Source organism: Rhincodon typus, chromosome 1 (assembly GCF_021869965.1).
Source record: "Rhincodon typus isolate 14 chromosome 1, sRhiTyp1.1, whole genome shotgun sequence".
NCBI classification, from domain to species: domain Eukaryota; kingdom Metazoa; phylum Chordata; class Chondrichthyes; order Orectolobiformes; family Rhincodontidae; genus Rhincodon; species Rhincodon typus.
In genome coordinates this window covers 124,457,302-124,476,113 of record NC_063332.1, presented here as the reverse complement: position 1 = coordinate 124,476,113, position 18,812 = coordinate 124,457,302, and the positions used below count along the sequence as shown (strand labels likewise).

General features: G+C 41.8%; 1 protein-coding gene across 1 annotated transcript in view; it reads right to left on the bottom strand.

Moving 5' to 3' along the window:
* Positions 1-17,180, bottom strand: part of LOC125485058 — a 180,762-nt gene extending 163,582 nt beyond the window's left edge. The window contains exon 1 of the mRNA XM_048606093.1: positions 16,651-17,180. Coding sequence (XP_048462050.1) covers positions 16,651-16,992 — 342 coding nt within the window. The 5' untranslated portion in view covers positions 16,993-17,180. The remainder of the gene's footprint in view (positions 1-16,650) is intronic.
* Between the last annotated feature and the right edge of the window lie 1,632 nt (positions 17,181-18,812).

Sequence of the window (18,812 nt, the reverse complement as noted above, 5' to 3'; positions counted from 1 at the left end):
ATCAACCAGAAATCCTAAACTGATCTAGTCCCATTTGCCAGCATTTGGCCCTTATCCCTCTAAACCTTTCCTATTCATATACCCATCCAGATGCCTTTTAAATATCATAATTGTACTTGCCTCCCCCACATCCTCTGGCAGCTCATTCTATACACGCACCACCGTCTGCATGAAAATGTTGCCCCTCAGGTCCCATTTAAATCTTGCCCCTCTAAATCTTTCACCTTTCACCTTAAACCTATGCCTTCGAGTTTTGGACTCTGCTACCCAGAGGAAAAGACCTTGGTTATTCACTCTACCCATGCCTCTCATGATTCGACAAACCTCTATAAGGACACCCCTCAGTCTCCAATGCTCCAGGGAAAATAGCCCCAGTTATTCAGCCTCTCACAATAGTTCAAACCCTTCAATCCCAGAAAATCCTTGTAAATCTTTTCTGAACCCTTTCAAGTTTAACATCTTTCTTATAGCAGGAGACCAGAATTGAACACAGTTTTCTAAAGGTGGGCTAACTAATCTCTTGCTATAGCGGCAACATGACATCCCAACTCCTATACTCAACACTATGACCAATGAAGGCAAGCATGCTAAACGCTTTCCACTCTGTCTACCTGCGACTCCATTTTATAGGAACCAAGCACCCACACTCCTAGATCCCTTTGTGTGGCAACAATCCCCAGGGCCCTATCATTAACTGTATAAGTCCTGCCCTGATTTGTCTTACCAAAATGCCACACCTCTAAATTAAACTCAATCTGCCACTCCTCGGCCCATTGGCTCATCTGATCAAGATCCTGTTGGACTCCGAGACACCAATTTTGGTGTCATATCAAACTTACTAACCATACTTCCTATATTCACATGCAAATCATTAAAACAAATGACGAAAAGCAGTGGACCCAGCACCGAGCCTTGCGGCGCACCACTGGTAACAGGCCTCCAGTCTGAAAAACAGCCCTCCACCACCACCCTCTGTCTACTACCTTCGAGCCAATTTTGTATCCAATTGGCTAGTTCACCCTGGATTTCATGGGATCTAACTTTGCTAACCAGTCTACCATGCAGAACCTTGATGAATGCCTTGCTGAAGTCCATATAGATATCTACCACTCTACCTTCATCAATCTTCTTTGACACTTCAAAAACCTTAATCAAGTTAGTAAGACACATTTTCCCCCACACAAAGCCATCTTTAATATCTTGAGGTTTGCTGTCTCTATCAGACCTTTTGAGCACTGAGCTCCAGATATCCACCAGCTTCTGGGTGAAAATTTTTTTCCTCAAATCCCCACTAAACCTCCCATGCTTTCCTTAAAACTTTGTCTCCTGGTTGCTGAACCCTCTCAGAGAAAAAGCTTCTCCATATCTAGGCTCCTCATAACTATGTGCACCTCACTCAAGTCCTCTCTCAGCCTTCTCTGCTCTAAGGAAAATGACCTCAGCCTGTCTAGTCTCTCTTCACAGCTGAATTAATTTACATATTAGCATATTCTATCTGAAAGAGCATGTGCAATACAATGTGGCATCATGGCTAGGTGACAGCGCTATGGTTAGAATGTAACTGTTGCCCAAATCTGAAGTTGAGTAACAAACTGACATGGGAATGAAGTAGACTGAGACTCTCTGGAGTCAGATTGGAGAAGAAAATGTTCCGCTTGTTATAGAGTGAAACAATTCTGAGTGTGGATGCGAGTGAAGAGACTGAATCCCTCCAACTTATTCACTGTCCCCTGGGGTGGGGTTACTGAAGATGAAGGGGTGAGAAAGGCGAGGCAGGCAGCAGCAAGAAGATTAGGTAAGTCCAGAAATGCCGGTCTGCGGTGTATGTTCCTCCCAGCAAAGTTCAATAAGAAGCCAGGCCCAGTATGACCTCTGAAACCCATACAATTTACACATCAGTTTTGTTCACTTAACAAACACTACAACAATCAGGTTCTAGTAAATACTAATAGCTATTTTGTCTGCTCAACTGATGGTGCTCATCCACTGATCTCAAACAAGTGAGTCTACAAATAGATCAGCAAAATTAGACTGTTGCACGATTGGATCAGGAAAGGTTTATTTATGCGGGAGCTGGAATGGGGGGTATCCACTTTACATTTACACTTTAGCACTGGTGTGGGGAAAAGGCATCTTCGCACCCACACTAAATTCGGGGGCACATATGGTTTCAAAGACGCAGCAGCAACAAAATGGGTGTATTCAGAACAATTGATAGATGTAACTAAATTATGGTTTTGGTGTTGTTCATTTTCTAAGTTCAATTTATTTATGCTCAAGTATTAGGAGTTCAATATAAACATCTTCATTCGTTGCAAGAAGGACCACTGACTATGCAGTTTTCTTTAAATCACCCTCTTTGGATCTATTAGGACACAACTCTGTTGACATCATATCCTGAGGTGGTACTGGAACTTAAACTTTCTGGTCTAAAGAAGACCTCCTTGCCAAGTTTGTTCATGGACACCATCACAATCTGACAATATTAGTACACGTATGGACTGTTACTACACTCTCAAACATTGTTTCATGCATTCCTTATAGATAGAATCACAACACAGTGGCATCCACTCCAAAGGACAAATAGAAAACGAGAGGGCCTATTGTATAACTATTGCTGCAGGTGGCTTATGATATTCCCAGAGATAATATGAACTGCCAGTGCTGGAGTCAGAGATAACACAGTGTGGAGCTGGAGGAACACAGCAGGTAAGGCAGCATCAGAGGAGCAGGAAAGTTGATGTTTCGGGTCAGGACCCTTCTTCAGAAAAAGGTCCTTCCGAAGAAGGGTCCTGATCCGAAATGTCAATTTTCCTGCTCCTCTGACGCTGCCTGACCTGCTGTGTTCCTCCAGCTTAACACTGTGTTATCTCTTATTAATGATACTCCCACATGCTCATGGATTTTTATCAACTCGGCTGTAAACAGTTAAGAGAGAAAAATCAATGTTTGATATGTTTGTCTGGTATCTGTGTGCAGGTTCATTAGTAAAGAATTAGTCTTAAACGTAGAAACAAAAAAGATAGGAGCAGGAGGAGGCCATTCAGCCCTTCAAGCTTGCTCCACCATTCTTCACGATCGCGGCCGATTGTCCAACTCAATAGCCTAATCCTGCTTTCTCCCCATAACCTTCGATCCCATGCACCCCAAGTGCTATATCTAGTCACCTCCTGAATACATTCAATGTTTTGTCATCAACTACTTCCTGTGGTAATGAATTCCACAGGCTCACCACTCTTTGGGTGAAGAAATGTCTCCTCATCTCCATCCTAAATGGTCTACCCTGAATCCTCAGACTGTGACCCCTGGTTTTGGACACACCCACCATCAAGAACATCCTCCTTGTATCTACCTATCCAGTCCTGTTAGAATTTTATACATCTCTATGCGATCCCCCCTCATTCTGCCTGAATCCCAACTTAGTCAATCTCACCTCATACGTCAGACCCGTAACTCCCTCGAGAGCAAGAGCATCCTTCCTCAAGAAAGACCAAAACTGCACACAATTAGCCCAAACACCAGCTAATACAGTCAATCTGTATAAGGTTTAACCAACATCAACGTTTATGACAGTTTCAATCCAGAAAATAAATCAAAGCACTTCACAGGGGCATGGAGGAGGTAGATGCATAACACCAAGATTGGAGAAATGAAGAATTAGGGTGAAGTGGGGGAGGGGATAAGGTCTGGATGAGGTTACTTGAAAAGCAAGAACATTTTAAATTGAGGCATTGGGATCAGGCCAGAAAGGAATAGGAATGTGTGTGTGCATCTTGATATCGGAAAGAGAGTTTAGAATGAGCTAAAGTTTATGGACGGTGCAGGGTGGTCAGTGACAATGGAATGGCTGAGGATTTCAGTTGCAGATGAGGAGGTAGGTGTAGAAGATGCCAAAATTGGCAGTCTTTGCAGAAGAGAAAGAATGTGGGAGTTAGAGGCTTAACTCAGGGTCAATTAGGATTGTTGGGGGGGAGGGAGTCTACTTGTGGTCTGATGGTGGTTGGGAAAGGATTTTTAGCTGGTGTCAATAGCACACTATTTAAAGCAGGGCCTTAGAAAACCTTCAATGCTTCCAAAGGGCCACAATATTATGTGCCTCAGTTATACATTGAAAATTTTGGGTTGTTTGGTTAAGTAAATTTCCCTATGTATAATCTTGTTTGATATTTGATCAAGTTACTAAAATTCTTTTGAGATGAGTGAACATTCACTTTCCCAGATGGCTTTTGTAATATTTCAATATTAGTATCATCCATTATAAAATAATGTTTCAATTGATCACCTTCTGAGTCACATGATCTCAGCGATGACACTGGCTTAGAATCAGATGGTGAATGACTGATTTTCTTCTTTCACGGTGATTTGCTTGAAAGTCCAACTCCTCACTCCAATACTTACTACAGCTGTGTTCTCATTGCATTTTGGAATATAAATGGAGATAATTTTACAAATAAGAATCTTTTTCTTACAAATAAGAAACAAATAACTATCAGTGATTAGAGGAGATAGTGGTGTAATGGTTATGTTGTTGGACCTAGTAATCCAGAGGCCCAGACTAATGCTCTGGGAACATGGGCTTAAATTCGTTATAGCTAGAATAAATCTGGAATATAAAGCTGGTCTTGTTAAAAACCAATGTGGTTCATGATGGAAGGAAATCTACCATCCATACCTGCTGTGGCCAAAAGGTGACTCCCACAGCAACATTGTTCTTAGTTACCCTCAGAAATAGCCTAATCATTGCAGCAATTAGAATTGATCGAGATAGTTTAAGCTGAACAGGAATGATATTTCTTGCCTTTGACACCCTCCAGCTATCAGGTTGCCCTTTCCCCCTCCCCTTAGTGTAAATGGAACAGTTTGCCTCCTATTATACAAGTCACTTTGTCCTGTCTCACGCCCTTCTAAATGACACTTCTTCATACGTAAGTTGCACCAACATTTTTTATAATGTTTCATTCAATTGTTAAAATAATTCAAACATTGATAAAAATAATCTGTAACTATATGCTAATATTTAATCTAACTATAATTGGTACTGCATGTAGATTAATGCCGGAAGGAAACTTATAGCATTGCCAAAGGCTCTTTTTGTTCCAGTTGTTTGTCAGAGTTAAAGCAATGAAAGTAGATAGGTTATGGCAGGAAGGACAATCAGTGCATTGGCATTCACAGTGCCACTGGAGTGGTAGTACTCAGCATTTAAACTCCAGGCGTTAAGATAATTTTTGATATACAGACTGGAAGGCTTTAAAATCACTGGATGGAAAATTACAGACCATGTGCCCATGATATTCTGATATACACTGGTGCTGGGCAATGTTCCTACTTGTAAAATTAACTTTATTTATATTCTAAAATTCAACAAGGAAAGAAGGTGTGGTGGGCTGTGAGTGTGGAGGTGGGGGTTGGGAAATACAATGGAATGGTAAGAAAATAATTGTAGGAGGGGAAAATCAATTAGGCATTCACCCAACCAATGCTAAACCAATACTATTAATGCATCCTGAAAGAAAATATCTGCCCATTTCACACTTGAATATCAATGCATTACGCCAGGAGCAAGGACCTCATGTGAAGATGCAAATAAACACGAAAGCAAAGAATTAAAAATTGAATTCCTCTGCATCATGAATCAAATGGTACAATCAGTACAATACAGATACATCACCACCAACGATACCTTGATTACCCCGAGGTTGTACAACCAAAAAGTCCTGTAAAGGTTATCTGGTAATTCACTTTATGTTGGAAAAAGTGACATCAGCTTATATTTCTCTTGCTGACACTTTGCATCATATACAAGGCATTAGTGAGACCTGGAGTATTGTGCACAATTTTGGTCCCCTTACTTGAGAAGTAATGCAGTTACATTGGAGGCAGTACAGAGGAGGTTCACTAGATTGATTTCAGAAATGAGGGGTTTGTGTTATAAAGGAAGATTGAGCAGTTTAGTCTAATACTCTCCGGAAGTTCGAAGAATGAGAGGAGATCTAATTCAGGTATATAAGAAGCTAAAAGGGACATAGATGACAAAGTTGGCATAGAAAGTATGTTTCCACATGTGGGGAAATCTAAAACAAGAGGTCATAGTTTTAGGATAAAGGAAGGCAGATTTAAAACAGAGATGAGGAATGTAATTCACTACCACAGAGTGTCGTGGATGCGGGGAAATTGATAAAATTTAAGGAGGAGATGGACAGATTTTTAATTACTAATAGGTTAAAGAGTTAGGGAGATCGAGCAGGAAACTAGAAGTTAAGGACAAGGTGAGATCAGCCATGATCGTATTAAATGATGGAGCAGGTACAAGGGGCTGAATTGTCTCCTCCTGCTCCTAGTTTTTATGTTGTTATCTCAGCTCTATGTTCTGGAATGCCCTTCCTAAAACTTCCCAGTTTCATTTCCTCTTTAAAGCCCACCACTTTTACTCCATTTCCCATAAACCCCACATCATCTCATCCTTCAGCGATGTCTATTTGTATCTGATTGTTCTTTGATTATGGAGTTTGGTTGGCTCAGTTGCTTGGATGGCTGGTTTGCAATGCAGGATGATGCCAATAGCATGAGTTCAATACCTGAACTGGATGAATTTACCATGAGGGTCCCACCTTTCAACCTCTTCCCCTCATGTGAGGTGTGATGGCCCTCAGATTAAACCACCATCAGTTGTCTCTCTCTAGACTATGGTGACTTTACCTTTACACTTTCATTAAGCATCTAAGACATCTTTCAATGTTAAAAGGTGCAATGTAAATTTGTTGTCTTCATCTATGTCAAAATGAGTTCTATTATGTGCCACATGCACCATTACATCTCTGAATCATTATCCATAAAATGCTGTGTCTTCAAAATGACTCCATATGTTACTGCAGATCACTGGTACTCAAATCAGAGCTCTGTAGTTGTCTCTGACCCACCTTCTGCCTCATTTGTGGTCCTTAAAGGGCTTGTTTGTCATTTGACTCATGCCTTTCATTTAGCAGTCCTCAGCTCTCATATGTTATTAAGGCTGGGATTGAGAAGAATGAGGCAGGCAAAGCAAATAATTTTTTTTGTTTAAATATAAATGTCTTCAAAAGAAAGCACACATGGAGCTACTTTGTAGTAAGACCTTGATTGTGATCTTCACTGAGAAACTAGTCAGATGGTAGGTCTTAACGTTAAGTTAAAGAGTCCTCCTCTTTTAATATTGCAGCTTCACAATTTTGCATATGCCATAAAGGAATTTATGAGATGTGCAGTACATTAAGAATTTTACACTCGCAAAAGGAATTAATACAGAGATGGAAAAGAGACATAACTAAAATCCTATCACAATGGACAACTGGATAAGGTACAAGATATTAACCATATCTCTGAAGAATAATCACTGTTATGTGATGATATCATGCTTTAAGAGGTATATTTGTCCTTTTTTGTAATGAAGAAAGATTGAGACAGAGGTGAGGAGGAGTCTGTTCAAAGCCAATAAAGTAAACCGCTTGTGAGGCCTTAGGGTGTTTTTTTTAAGGTTGGATCAATAGAAGTAGCCTGAATGGGTGGGGTAAAGCTCCCACTGAACCAGGATTTTTGGTTTTAGCTTTCTGCAGTTGCTGGGGTATTGAAGCTGGATGTGAAAGCCATTATTCCTGTCTCTGTTATAGCTAAAAAAAAACTGGAATTCTCTTCCTGCTGCTAGAATTGCATGTGAGACAAATCTATTTTACTGAATTTGACTTTGCCCAGGGTATGTTTACGACATGTTGCTATATTGGAACAGTTAATTAGTTAATATATATTATTTTGATAAGCATTTCAAACGAGTTACAAATAAATCAATTCCTGTCCCTTATTTTGGTTGTATTTTAATTGTAATGTAAAAATAAAATGTGTTTTGCTTAAAGTTGATAGTTTGACCAATTGAATTGCATCTAGAATGCAATGCCTTACATTTACCTTTAAAATAAGGAAAAGTTAGGGCCTAGACTATCTTCCTAATGTATTTGAGGGGGTTTGGTCTGGTCCATAACAAATTGGGGGCTCTTGTTGGGATCAAAATCTCTAATTACAGATTGGGTTTAGGATTATTGGATTCAAAGACAGTGAGTGGTGAGTGTTGGTGCTTTTTATTTTGAATGTCGTATTCGGTTCTTTAAACAAGATGTGCTTTGTGTAATAATGGCTTTTTCTGTTGCTAAGAGTTTCCTGGAGCTGGAAGAAGGCACTTCGGGTGTTTTACAGAAAGTGAGCAAATCAAAGCTTTTGAAATTGGCAAACAAGTTGAAGCTAGAATTGCCTGTGACTGTGGGGAAAGGGAAAATAATTGCAGCAATAGTTCTACATTTAAAATTGCCAGGAATCAGATTCTTAGAGATTGCGAAAATTCAATTACAAACGAGGCAGCTTGAATTAGAGGCAATGCAAGGGAAAAAGCAAAAGAAAGATTAGCCCTGTCAGAACAAAAAGAAAGAGAAAGGGAAATGAAACAGTTTGCATTACAATTAAAAGCAGAGGAAAAAGAGAAGGAAAGGATGGCCCTAGCAAAAATAAAGGGAGAAAGAGAGAGTTAAGACTGCAAGATTAGCAGCAGAAATGGCAGATGATTATGAGTTGGTTCATAAATCAAAGTTTGGCCTCCAATGGTGTAGTGGCTCAGTAGTTAGCACTTGTTGCCTCAAAGTGACAGGGATCTAGGTTCCATTCCACCCTCTGGTGACTGTCTGTGTGGAGTTTGCATATTCTCCCTGTGACTGCTTGGGTTTCCTCCAGGTGTTCCAATTTCCTCCCACAGTCCGAAGATGCGCATGTTGGGTGGATTGGCCATGCTAATTACCCATAGTATCCAGAGATGTGCAGATGAGGTGGATTAGCCATGGGAAATGCAGGATTACAAAGATAGGGTGGGGTGGTGGGTCTGGATGAGATGCTCTTCGGACGGTCGGTGTGGACTCAATGGGCTAAACGGCCTGCTTCCACACTGTAGGGATTCTATGATTCTATGACATCAATTTAAATCTGTAAGGGATAGAAATTGAGGAAAGAGAAAACTCCACAGGTGGTAAGAGAAAAAGATACCTCATTGAAGAAAGTAATGATAGTTTACAACATGTAAAAAGGAAAGCCATGAGAGGGAAAGAGAAGTAGAAAAGCCTTAAGGCCTCACAAGCTGTTTATCCTATTGGTTTTAAGCAGACTGCTTGAAACTTTTGTCTCAATGTTTCTTCATAAAAAAAGGACAAAATACATCTCTTAAAGCCATAGTATCATCACAATTGGAACAGGCAAATATACATTGTGTCTATGTTAAACTGTTATTGAACTTTTGCATCCACAGAACTCAAAGGAAAGTATATGAAATTATGCTGCAAGAGTTTAGTAAAGAAGTACAATAATTTACCAATTTTCTTGATTAAATTCACGTGTTATATTTTGACATATTATATACATGACCAAATAACTGCATGTAGTATGACTGTCTGAAAAACAACACTTTCCATAGAACAAGACTCGATGATGTTACTCTCTTGCAAAGAATATCAGCTGCATTAGAAAAATGATTATGCCTCACTGCTGTCACAAGCACAGGTCATACAAAGTGCATTTAGCTGCTTGACATCATCATTTAAAATATTCACAGCATTGCACTCTTCTCAAAAAACTTGAAAAGGTTCTCAATGAATCAATCTCTAATTGCTCCATATCACCTTGTGTCTGTAACAACAATGAATATTTTCAATTTGGAAAAATAAGCATAAACATAAGTGAGGAAAAATAGGCTTCTAGTTTGCTGCTTTCAATTACTCCAAAAAAAAATTAACATTAAAACAGTGCTATAATAAAAATGGGAACAACAGTTAGAAATGCCAAAATAGCAATAGCAATCAAGTTAATGTTTATGTCTGTGTTAGTTTGCATTCTGTTTAAGGCAGATGGTATACATTTGACATGTAGGAAGAGTATGCTGTTGAGGTATCTGTTAGGAACAGGATAAAAGGAGAGAGAAAGGAGGTGGAGGGACTCTCAGGTGAAAGAGGAAGTGAAAGATACGTGCACAAATGCACATATGATGAACATAGAACATAGAACAACACCTTTTTTTCCCTTTATTCATTAACGGGATGAGGGCATCGCTGGCTAAGCAGCATTTATTGCCCAGAGGGCAGTTAAGAGTCAACCACATTGCTTGGGTCTGGAGTCACATGCAGGCCAGACCAAGTAAGGATGGCAGTTTCCTTTCCTAAAGGGCATTATTGGACCAGATGGGTTTTTCCGACAATCAGCAATGGATTCATGGTCATCATTAGATTCTTAATTCCAGATGTTTATTGAATTCAAATTCCACCACCTGCCCTGGCAGGATTCAAACCTGCATCCCCAGAACATTATCTGGATCTCTGGATTAATACTCCAGCAATAATGCCACTGGGCCATCGCCTCCCCTAGAATCTAAAGAGTCGGAAGCGATAACAGAAATTGATGGAAAAAGTCAGCTGTTCCGGCAGCATCTCTAGAGAGAAATCAGAGTTTACGTTTCGGGTCCAGTGACCCTTCTTCAGAACCTAAAGTGTCAGGATATTTTATGGAATAGCATATATATATTTGTTTTTGTATTACAGTTTTATAATTTTAACAGGAGCAGAGACAAAGAGAAATGTAGCAGTTATTATGAAATGGCAGGCATACGGTGATTTCCTTTTAAAAAAAAAATTAATGGATTAAATAGGTAGAAATTCTCCATGTTACCCTCCTGAATTTGCTATCTTCTCTTGTCAGGCAAGTCTCACTGCCAACAGCACAATGTCAGAAGATTACACCTTATCTGTTATCTTGTTGGCAAGTAAGGGAAATCTGCCTTGACAAAATTTTTAAAAACCTTGAGTCTGAAGTTCATATGATTTGAAACATAAAGCACATTTGAGGACTTTGAGAGCAAAGGGAGCTTGGAATTGGGCTAGTAGCTTCAAGGACAGATGGTGTGAGGTTTGAATTCTTGAGGCAAAGGTAATCGCTGGTAGTGATGGCATGTTTTGATGATGACTGGGCCACTTCTTAAGGAGAAAGAATATTAATAATATCAGCCTTGATTTTTGAGATCTATTTTTTTTGCAGGGCCTCACCCCTTCCTATTTCTACGGTCACCGTAATTTGTTTAACCATATCCCTTCATCAAGATATCTGCACTGCAATTCTGGCCATTTGTCAATAGCAGATTTTAATTATTCAACTACTGGGCCCTTACCTTCAGCTGTGAAGACCACAGGTTCTGGAATTTCTTTCATAGGCCTCTCCACTACTCTTCCTTTTTTATCTCCTTTAAGGTGCTCCATAAAATCTACTTCTTTGACCAAAGATTTAATCATCTGCCCTAATTTTTTTATTCGTTAATGGGATGAGGGTGTTGCTAGCTAGGCAGCATTTATTACCCATCCCTAATTGCCCAGACTGCTGTTCAGAGTCTTGCCCACAGGGCTGTTCAGAGTCAACCACATTGCTGTGGGTCTAGAGTCACATGTAGGCTAGACCAGGTAAGGATGGCAGTTTCCTTCCCTAAAGACCATTTGTGACCCAGATGGGTTTTTCTGACAATCGATTCATGGTCGTCATTAGATTCTTAATTCCAGATGTTTTTATTGAATTCAAATTCTACCATCTGCCATGGTGGGATTTGAACCCGGGTCCCCAGAACATTATCTGGTCTCTGGACTAACAGTCCAGCGATAATACCACTAATATACCCCCTAATATTTCCTTATGTGCTACAATGTCAAACTGCTAACTCTCCTCTTGAGTATCTCAGGCATTTTACCACATTAAAAGGTATCGTATCATTGCAAACTGTTTTTGTTATTGTAACTAAGCCATAAACAGCAAGAAAGTCTTAAGTTGGATCTCCAGCTTGCATTAAGTTAGCTAATGTTAAACAGGTTAGTAATAAGTATTGTACCGTTTCTTAGCAGCCCAGACTAAGGAGGAGCAAAAATCAACAGGAGTCTCACTCCAGATTGCTTTCAGCAAGTAACTTATATAAAGTGCTTGCATGTAGACGTTGGTAAAGTGGGACTCGGCTGATCCCCCTTTCCTACAGCTCTTGTAGCACAGACATAGTGTCCTTGTCTCTGAGCTAGGAGGCCTGTGTTCAAGTCTCACCTGCTCCAGAGGTGTGTCATAACATCCTTGAAAAGGTTGATTAGAAAATATCTAGCCTATGATAGTGGGGTGGGGATCCTATGGCACGGTGCTAGTGTCTCTACCCTTGAGCTAGGAGGCCTGAGTTCAAGTCCCACTTGTTCCATTGGTATATAATAAAATCTCTGCAGGTTGATTAGGAGAAAGAAATATAGCTTGTGACATGAGGGCGCCTGTGGCACAGTGGTAATGTTCCTACCTCTGGACCAGAAGGGACACATTCAAAGTCCCACCTCCTCCTGAGGTATATGATTGCATCTCTGAACAGGTTGATTAGGAAATTATAAAAGAAAAGCTTATGACAGGAGCGCTCTTGTAATGCAATGGTGGTGTCCTTACCTCTGAGCTAGGAAGCCTGGATTCAAGTCCCACCAACCCCATATGTGTATCATAACTCATTCAAACAGACTATTTCACAATATCTTAAATTAGGCAGATGATGTGATCCTGACTCAGATGAATCTTTACAAGTGTTTGAAGGGGTCTTGTGGTGTGGGGGTAGTGTCCCTATCTCTGAGCCAGGAGACCTAAGTTCAAGTCCCACCTGCTTCAGGTGTGTAGGAACATCTCCAAACAAGTCCATTGGAAAATATCTAGCCTGTGATATTTATATTTTGGCTCCTATGTGAAGGACAGCCAGTTAGGCAAGGCACCAAAGCAACCTGTGTCAGTCAGAAACTGCATATCAAAAAAGAAACTGGAAATAAATAAATGGAGCAGTTAAAATCAACACAATCTTCATGTAGGAGATAACAAACTTTCAGTCCACAAGCATACTGAATGAGTTTACTGGCTCATTTAGCTCAGCTCACAATCAAAGAACTTCACTTTTCAACAAAGCCAATTTAATATGACCAACAGCTACAAATTCAATTCTGCTGTGAATAATTTCCATGGTCTATTCTACTCCTAAACCATATAGACACATCCTTCAATTCTTCAATCTCTACAAAAGGTAGTTCAAGCAAAGATTTATTTTGTGATGAGGCCAAATGCAAAACCAATGATCTGATTTATTAATGGTATCAATATTTCAAACATGTATTATTGTAGCTAAACTCACTTCATTCAACTCACCTTCATGTAATAATGCAATGTCCTTGTCAAACAAATTCTCATTCATGGGTCGATTACCTTGGTGTAAACACAATTCCTATCGAACAGTATTTCTCACCATTCTGCCTCATGAAAAGCTCTCTCTTTAACAAACCTGAAAGCTTTCACAGCCTTGTTTCAAAACAGCTGTAAGCCAACCTGTGCTCCAAGATCTGCTTTCTCCCCGCGTTCGCAGTATGACAGGCCACAAATGACTCTCCAAAAGAAAAGATGGTAGGGTGGCTCAGTGGTTAGCACTACTACCTTACAGTACCAGGGATCTGGGTTCAATTCCACCACTGGGTGGCTGTCTGTGTAGAGTTTACACATTCTCCCCGTGTCAGTGTGGGTTTCCTCCAGGTGCTCTGGTTTTCTTCCCCCAGTCCAAAGATGTGCAAGTTAGGTGGATTAGCTAAATTGCCCCATAGTGGCCAGGGCTGTGTAAGTTAGATATGTCAGCCATGGGAAATATTGAGTGGGGAAATGAGTCTGTGTGCAGTGGGTTGGTATGGACGTGTTGGCCAAATGGCCTTTTTCTACACTGTAGGGACTTTATGTTACAACTACCTGCACAAGCTAACGTGTTTTTGGTTTGTCACTAGATGAAAAAAAATCCGAGCACTTTAACCTTGGAGGCATTTTAGCCTTGTGGATAGTGCGGAAGGATGTTGCAGGTTACAGAGGGACATAGATAAGCTGCAGAGCTGGGCTGAGAGGTAGCAAATGGAGTTTAATGCGGAAAAGTGTGAGGTGATTCACTTTGGAAGGAGTAACAGGAATACAGAGTACTGGGCTAATGGTAAGATTCTTGGTAGTGTGGATGAGCAGAGAGATCTCGGTGTCCGTGTGCATAGATCACTGAAAGTTGCCACCCAGGTTGATAGCGTTGTTAAGAAGGCGTACGGTGTATTAGGTTTTATTGGTAGAGGGATTGAGTTTCGGAGCCATGAGGTCATGTTGCAGCTATACAAAACTCTGGTGTGGCCGCACTTGGAGTATTGCGTACAGTTCTGGTCACCGTATTATAGGAAGGATGTGGAAGCATTGGAAAGGGTGCAGAGGAGATTTACCAGGATGTTGCCTGGTATGGAGGGAAGGTCTTATGAGGAAAGGCCGAGGGACTTGAGGCTGTTTTCGTTACAGAGAAGAAGGTTAAGAGGTGACTTAATAGAGACATACAAGATGATCAGAGGATTAGATAGGGTGGACAGTGGGAGCCTTTTTCCTCGGATGGTGATGGCTAGCACGAGGGGACATAGCTTTAAATTGAGGGGTGATAGATATAGGACAGATGTCAGAGGTAGGTTCTTTACTCAGAGAGTAGTAAGGGCGTGGAATGCCCTGTCTGCAAAAGTAGTAGACTCGCCAACTTTAAGGGCATTTAAATGGTCATTGGATAAACAAATGGATGATAATGGAATAGTGTAGGTTAGATGGGCTTCAGATTAGTTTCACAGGTCGGCGCAACATCGAGGGCCGAAGGGCCTGTACTGCGCTGTAATGTTCTATGTTCTACGGTGTTGCATTTTGCTTAAATAAAATCTTTAAAAGCAATTTTGTAATTCCAAATCCTTTCTATAGACAAATGGCTACAAATACTGAAATATGACACCAGTACAACAAAGCTGCTTCTGATTTTGAGATTCTATGATTTCCTCTACAAAAATTAAACATCACTTGCCATTTAGTGATGTCAGGTCAAGCGCTGAATCCTGTTACCATAATGCCAGCAGAAAACACAACTGGTCATGGACTGTTGATATCAGTTAAGTAACCCAGTTATTTCACAAAGTGCTGACAGTTTCAGGTGGATAAACTCCTGGAGAATGTTCATAGGGTCCTTAGTAGAGGAAATGCAACCAAGTTGCAAATGAACAATTTTTCAGCCAATTTCAGCTGCATCTTATGATTCATTACATAGCTGGATTATAGCACAGGGCAATGGAAGATCAACTATGGATAGTCTGAATTCATATCCCTGTCTTAGGTGTGCAGGACTGTCAGAAGAGCTTTAGAAATAGTCAATGGAATTCTACTTCTCAATTGCTGACAAGCTAAAGGTACAAGCCCACACAACGTTATATTGGCCCCAGGTTAGATTCCTGTTTTGTCAGGATAGAAGCGCGGATTACTAATAACAGGCTCATCTTTGCAGTGTTAGAGAAGAGGAAAATCAGTCAGGGTTTCCATTCATCATCATTATTATTCTGTGACATCAGCTGGTAAGTGCGAGCATGCGGATGAAAGGATAGGACAGAACCTGACCCAGCTGTGAAAAGCTCACTAGCACCATCCCATACCCACAGGAGCAAATAGCGTGCAGCCTCGCAGATGAAGAAACCGACAGACTCCAATGGGTCTAGGCCTGAAACGTCAGCCTTCCCGCTCCTCTGATACTGCTTGGCCTGCTGTGTTCATCCAGCTCTACACCTTGTTATCTCAGACTCCAATGCCATGCGGTCCTTAAAACTCAGAACAGTCACCACCTTCTAGGCACGAGAGGAAGAAGTGAGAGCAAAGGAATTGTGCTGCATTTCACAGCCCTGAAATGTTTACTGTTTCCAGTTACAGTTCCATTTCGGTGTTTGACTGAACAATGTTCGATCTTGGAGAAATTTACCAAACCCCTACAAGTGAACTGTGTACCTAAAAGACTGTGAACATCTCTGATGGGTGTTGCTTACACAAAATAAGGTGGTGCTCTCTGCCAGATGCGTATATCTGTCAACACGCCGTGCCCACGTGTAGCACAGCCTGATAGCTTTGCACTCCGGGCGGCCGGAGCGGCTTCCCGGAGTGCAAAGTGACACTGGCAGCTGCTGGTTGGAAGGTAGAAGCAGCACTGGCAGCTGAGTTGATGTCCCGCTGGCTGAGGGGCAGATACAGTTGGAAGGATTACAGTCAGCAGCAGGGGAGCGGGAAGGGCGAGAGGCCGCAAACTTGTCCCTGGCGCGCAAGCTCTCATCTCCTCAGGCAATTCGGCCAAAAAAAAATCGGCTAAACACTTCTTAAAACTGACAAAAAAAAATCCGAACACTTCTTTCTCCACAATTGCAGCACTTTCCCGTGTAAATACATCTGTAAAAGTGTGTGTGTACATTTTTTTAAGTTTCTGGTACTGCCAGGATGTTAGTCATATATCTTGGTCGATCCCTGTACAGGAATCCCAAATAAACGTTACAATTGTTAAAATATTAAAATGTTTAAAATGTATCTTCAGCGGAGTTACAAATGTATTTAATCCAAACCTAGGACAAAAGGATTCATGTTCAATTGGTACCAAGCCGCGACGGGAGCTTGTGCCCAAACGAAACATTTTTTTTATATCAGGACAATGTTTCCACATGTTTTGGAAAGTGCCGAGCTTTAGCCCAAGCGGTGACTTACGCTGCTGTTCTCTCCCGTCCAGTGCACCATCGCCTGGTTGTGGGAAGCGTCTCCTCTCAGGATGAAGGAGGTGCTAATCAGAGCCGGCTCCTGCTGCGGGCTAGAGGACCTCTTCACCCGAGCTCCGTCGGCCGGTCCGTCCCGCTCACCCGGAGCCCCGCGCTGGGCTTGTTTCCCGATAGCGGTGCCCGCGGTTCGCTCCTTGTGCAGTGAGATCCCGGCCAGAGCCGACGGCACCAGGAAGAGTCCGAATGAAATGTAAAGCCACAGGTATCTGGAAGGAGAGCTCCGCGTCCGAGGAGCCGGAGGAAGGGCACTGCCATTGTGCACCGCGACTGCCATGATCTTGTGGCCGGTGGTCCTTGTAGAGCGGCTGCTAACCAGAGTGGATTTAATCTGTGTGTGATCCTTCCAAACCCTGAGACAGATCCACAGTCTCACGCGCGCACACACACACACACAGAAAAAGAGGGTGGAACAGCAGCTCTGTAAAAGCTCTCAGAATTTTCCCCCTCTTTGCTCATTCAATCGCTTACACTCAGGCAGCCAAAGCGCACCATCTGCCGGAGGTAGAGACAAGGACCTCAGCTCACATTCTGAGAAAACTACAGCACTGTACACATTTAACTCATGCAGACAACATGGAGACTTGGTGCTGCCTGGTGCGCCGTTCTGGAGGTGGTCACCCCTGCAAGACTATCCCGGAATCTTCAGGAGTTAAAGATAAATCTTCTCCATACTGCTGTGGTAAATTCGGAAACCACAAAGAATCATCAGAAATGCATTTTGAACATTTTTTTTGGTTTGTTAGTGAAAAAGTATTGGAGATGCAGGGGTGTAAAGTGCTTGGAAATGGGAGGTCATATGATGAAACTTCCGCTATCGCCTTGGCAGTACACTGCACATCTCTTCGGAGTTAAAACTCTTGCTGCTGACTTGTAACCTCAAAAAGTTTAAAAGAAGTAATGACAGTACAGTGTGAAGCTGGAGGAACACTATTGTTTCTGACTCCAGCATCTGCAGTTCTTGCTATCTCTGAGTGAGTTATAACCCCACTGCGAGGCCTCTTTCAAGGATGCCCACCTTGAAAAACTTGTCCTCCCCCCTCAGACAGACCTCAGTGGATCTCTGTCCCACAGCAACCCTCTGATAATCTCCTCTGCCCTGAAACTCTTTGACCACATACTTGAACAAACCTGGTACTACAATCACATCTCCTTTCTCAGTACCTCCCTACACAGCCGAGTCAGCCCTAATGGACTCCAAACAACATTCAGGCCATCCCAATTTGGTCCCAACCGTGACAACCTCTACCGAGCCTCCAGAGCCTCCAAAAACAGTTTTCTCTCTGGATTCTCAAGTACATACTCTCAGCAATGCGCCAGCATCTTCTGGCATTACAATCAACCTTACCCCAGCTCAGAGCCTCCTTCTCCCAGACCTGCAAAGGACCTCTTCTGTTTTTCATTCTGCGCAGGATCCACACCCTCAACCAATGCCTTTTCTCATTTCTGAAGAAGAGTCCTGACCCGAAATGTCAACTTTCTTGCTCCTCTGACGCTGCCTGGCCTGCTGTATTCTTCCAGCTCCACACTGTGTTTTCTCTGTCTCTAGCATCTGCAGTTCTTGCTATCTCCAAAAGGAAGTAGTAAGATATGTTTTAAACGCATTTGTGCTACAATGCGTTGTGAGGTAGAAATGTGCAGATTAGTGATATCCTCAGAGCGCATTCCTAATCTTGGTCGTCATCTGTTCTACTTTGTCACAATGCCAGTCAGTGTTGTAGAAGAACAAAAACAATAATAACCAGTAAAACCTAGAAAGATATTGGTCCAGACTGGAGTTCTATATTAAGGTGTATACAAGACGTGTTCAGACCAGTATCGTCATGTCCATGTCTTACTGTTTTGTTCTTCCGGAATGATATACTGTACATATTCTATATATTTATAGCTTGAAGCAATTGTAAGCCTAGTCACTCTGGGCCTCTTGTACATCCTCTAGTGGCGGGTGTCAAAAGCAAAGCTGCTACCTACTTCGAATCAGAGATAGTAGGAACTGCAGATGCTGGAGAATCCGAGACAACAAGGTGCAGGGCTGGATGAACACAGCAGGCCAAGCAGCATCATAGGAGCAGAGAGGCTGACGTTTCGGGCCTAGAC